Below are 1,151 nucleotides of genomic sequence, written 5' to 3'. Positions count from 1 at the left end.
AGAAATATTCAAAATCGCCTCGATCATTCCCTAGTACACTTGTTGACCAATCATAATCCGTTTTCAAAAATTAAAATCTGTCAAGCCAATTTTTTCCAGTTTTGTCTAGCTAATTGGCCTAAAAATCACTTTTTTTCATTTGCTGCAGCCCCCTTATAAGGTATTATAATACAATATTTTTCTTGAGTTAATATAATAACAGTTGAAAATATTAAGTATACATATGCACGAACAATGACGTTATCAAATGCAATTTTTGGCAGTTTCTGCAGTTACTAATTAATTCAACCTACTGTATTACTAAAATGTCTAATAGCAAAAATCAATTACAGTGACCCACTCAACACCTACAACTGTAGTACCTACTGTAATAAATTCTAATTTGTGAAATGTTTGTTTGTTCAAATAGAGGAGAACATGCAACATTCAGAGGTACAATATCAATACATCCTCGTTTTGATAAAGCAAGAGTAATTTATGCAATGAACATGGGATTCAAATTAGCAGCAAAACGGTTTGCCAATGATCAAAATCATGGAGTTTATGCCTATGGTCGTAATAATCATGGATTTTCTTACTATTAGACTTGATTTATTTCCGTGATTCTTGGAGTTGCTTTTTTGTGTACTAATAATTATAACTTATTACAATTAAATTGAATGTCTAAATGTCTCAATGTCTGTATATTTACTATATATTATAATAAAATAGTTTCTAAGCTAAAATCATTCGATTTATATATATAAAAAAATATTAATGGACAATGGGGCTTATAGATTTGGAAATTACTGAGCCAATATTGACAACACACTTTTCATACGTATTCTTTAGAACTCGGAAAGTGTTTATTTCTTCGTGTATCAACTTTTATATCGTATGGGTTATTAATTGCCATAAGTCACATCGTATTACCACAGAATAGATAGAATTACCGTGTACCTACTGCCTAACCTACTACCTACACGGCTGCACATATCGGCTAACGTTATGTGTACACATAATTAATAAACGTCATTGTATCTATAGAATATTCGACGATACTAGTGCTTAGTACTAAACTGTGGTTGTATTTTAATATCCCACTCTAGAACAAAACTAACCTAAATTCTGGACATAATAAATTATAGAAGAATCAGAATTAATAATTTAAA

General features: G+C 30.1%; 1 protein-coding gene across 1 annotated transcript in view; it reads left to right on the top strand.

The window, feature by feature from the left end:
- The window catches only part of LOC100160836, a 5,933-nt gene extending 5,257 nt beyond the window's left edge, over nt 1-676 (top strand). Inside the window, exon 4 of the mRNA XM_001950360.5 lies at nt 410-676. Within this exon, the coding sequence (XP_001950395.1) occupies nt 410-584 (175 nt within the window). The 3' untranslated portion in view covers nt 585-676. The remainder of the gene's footprint in view (nt 1-409) is intronic.
- The last annotated feature ends 475 nt before the right edge of the window (nt 677-1,151 follow it).

This window comes from Acyrthosiphon pisum, chromosome A2 (assembly GCF_005508785.2).
Source record: "Acyrthosiphon pisum isolate AL4f chromosome A2, pea_aphid_22Mar2018_4r6ur, whole genome shotgun sequence".
Lineage (NCBI taxonomy): Eukaryota > Metazoa > Arthropoda > Insecta > Hemiptera > Aphididae > Acyrthosiphon > Acyrthosiphon pisum.
Note: the sequence above shows the minus strand (reverse complement) of the source record. Positions and strands in the feature narration are given on the sequence as shown.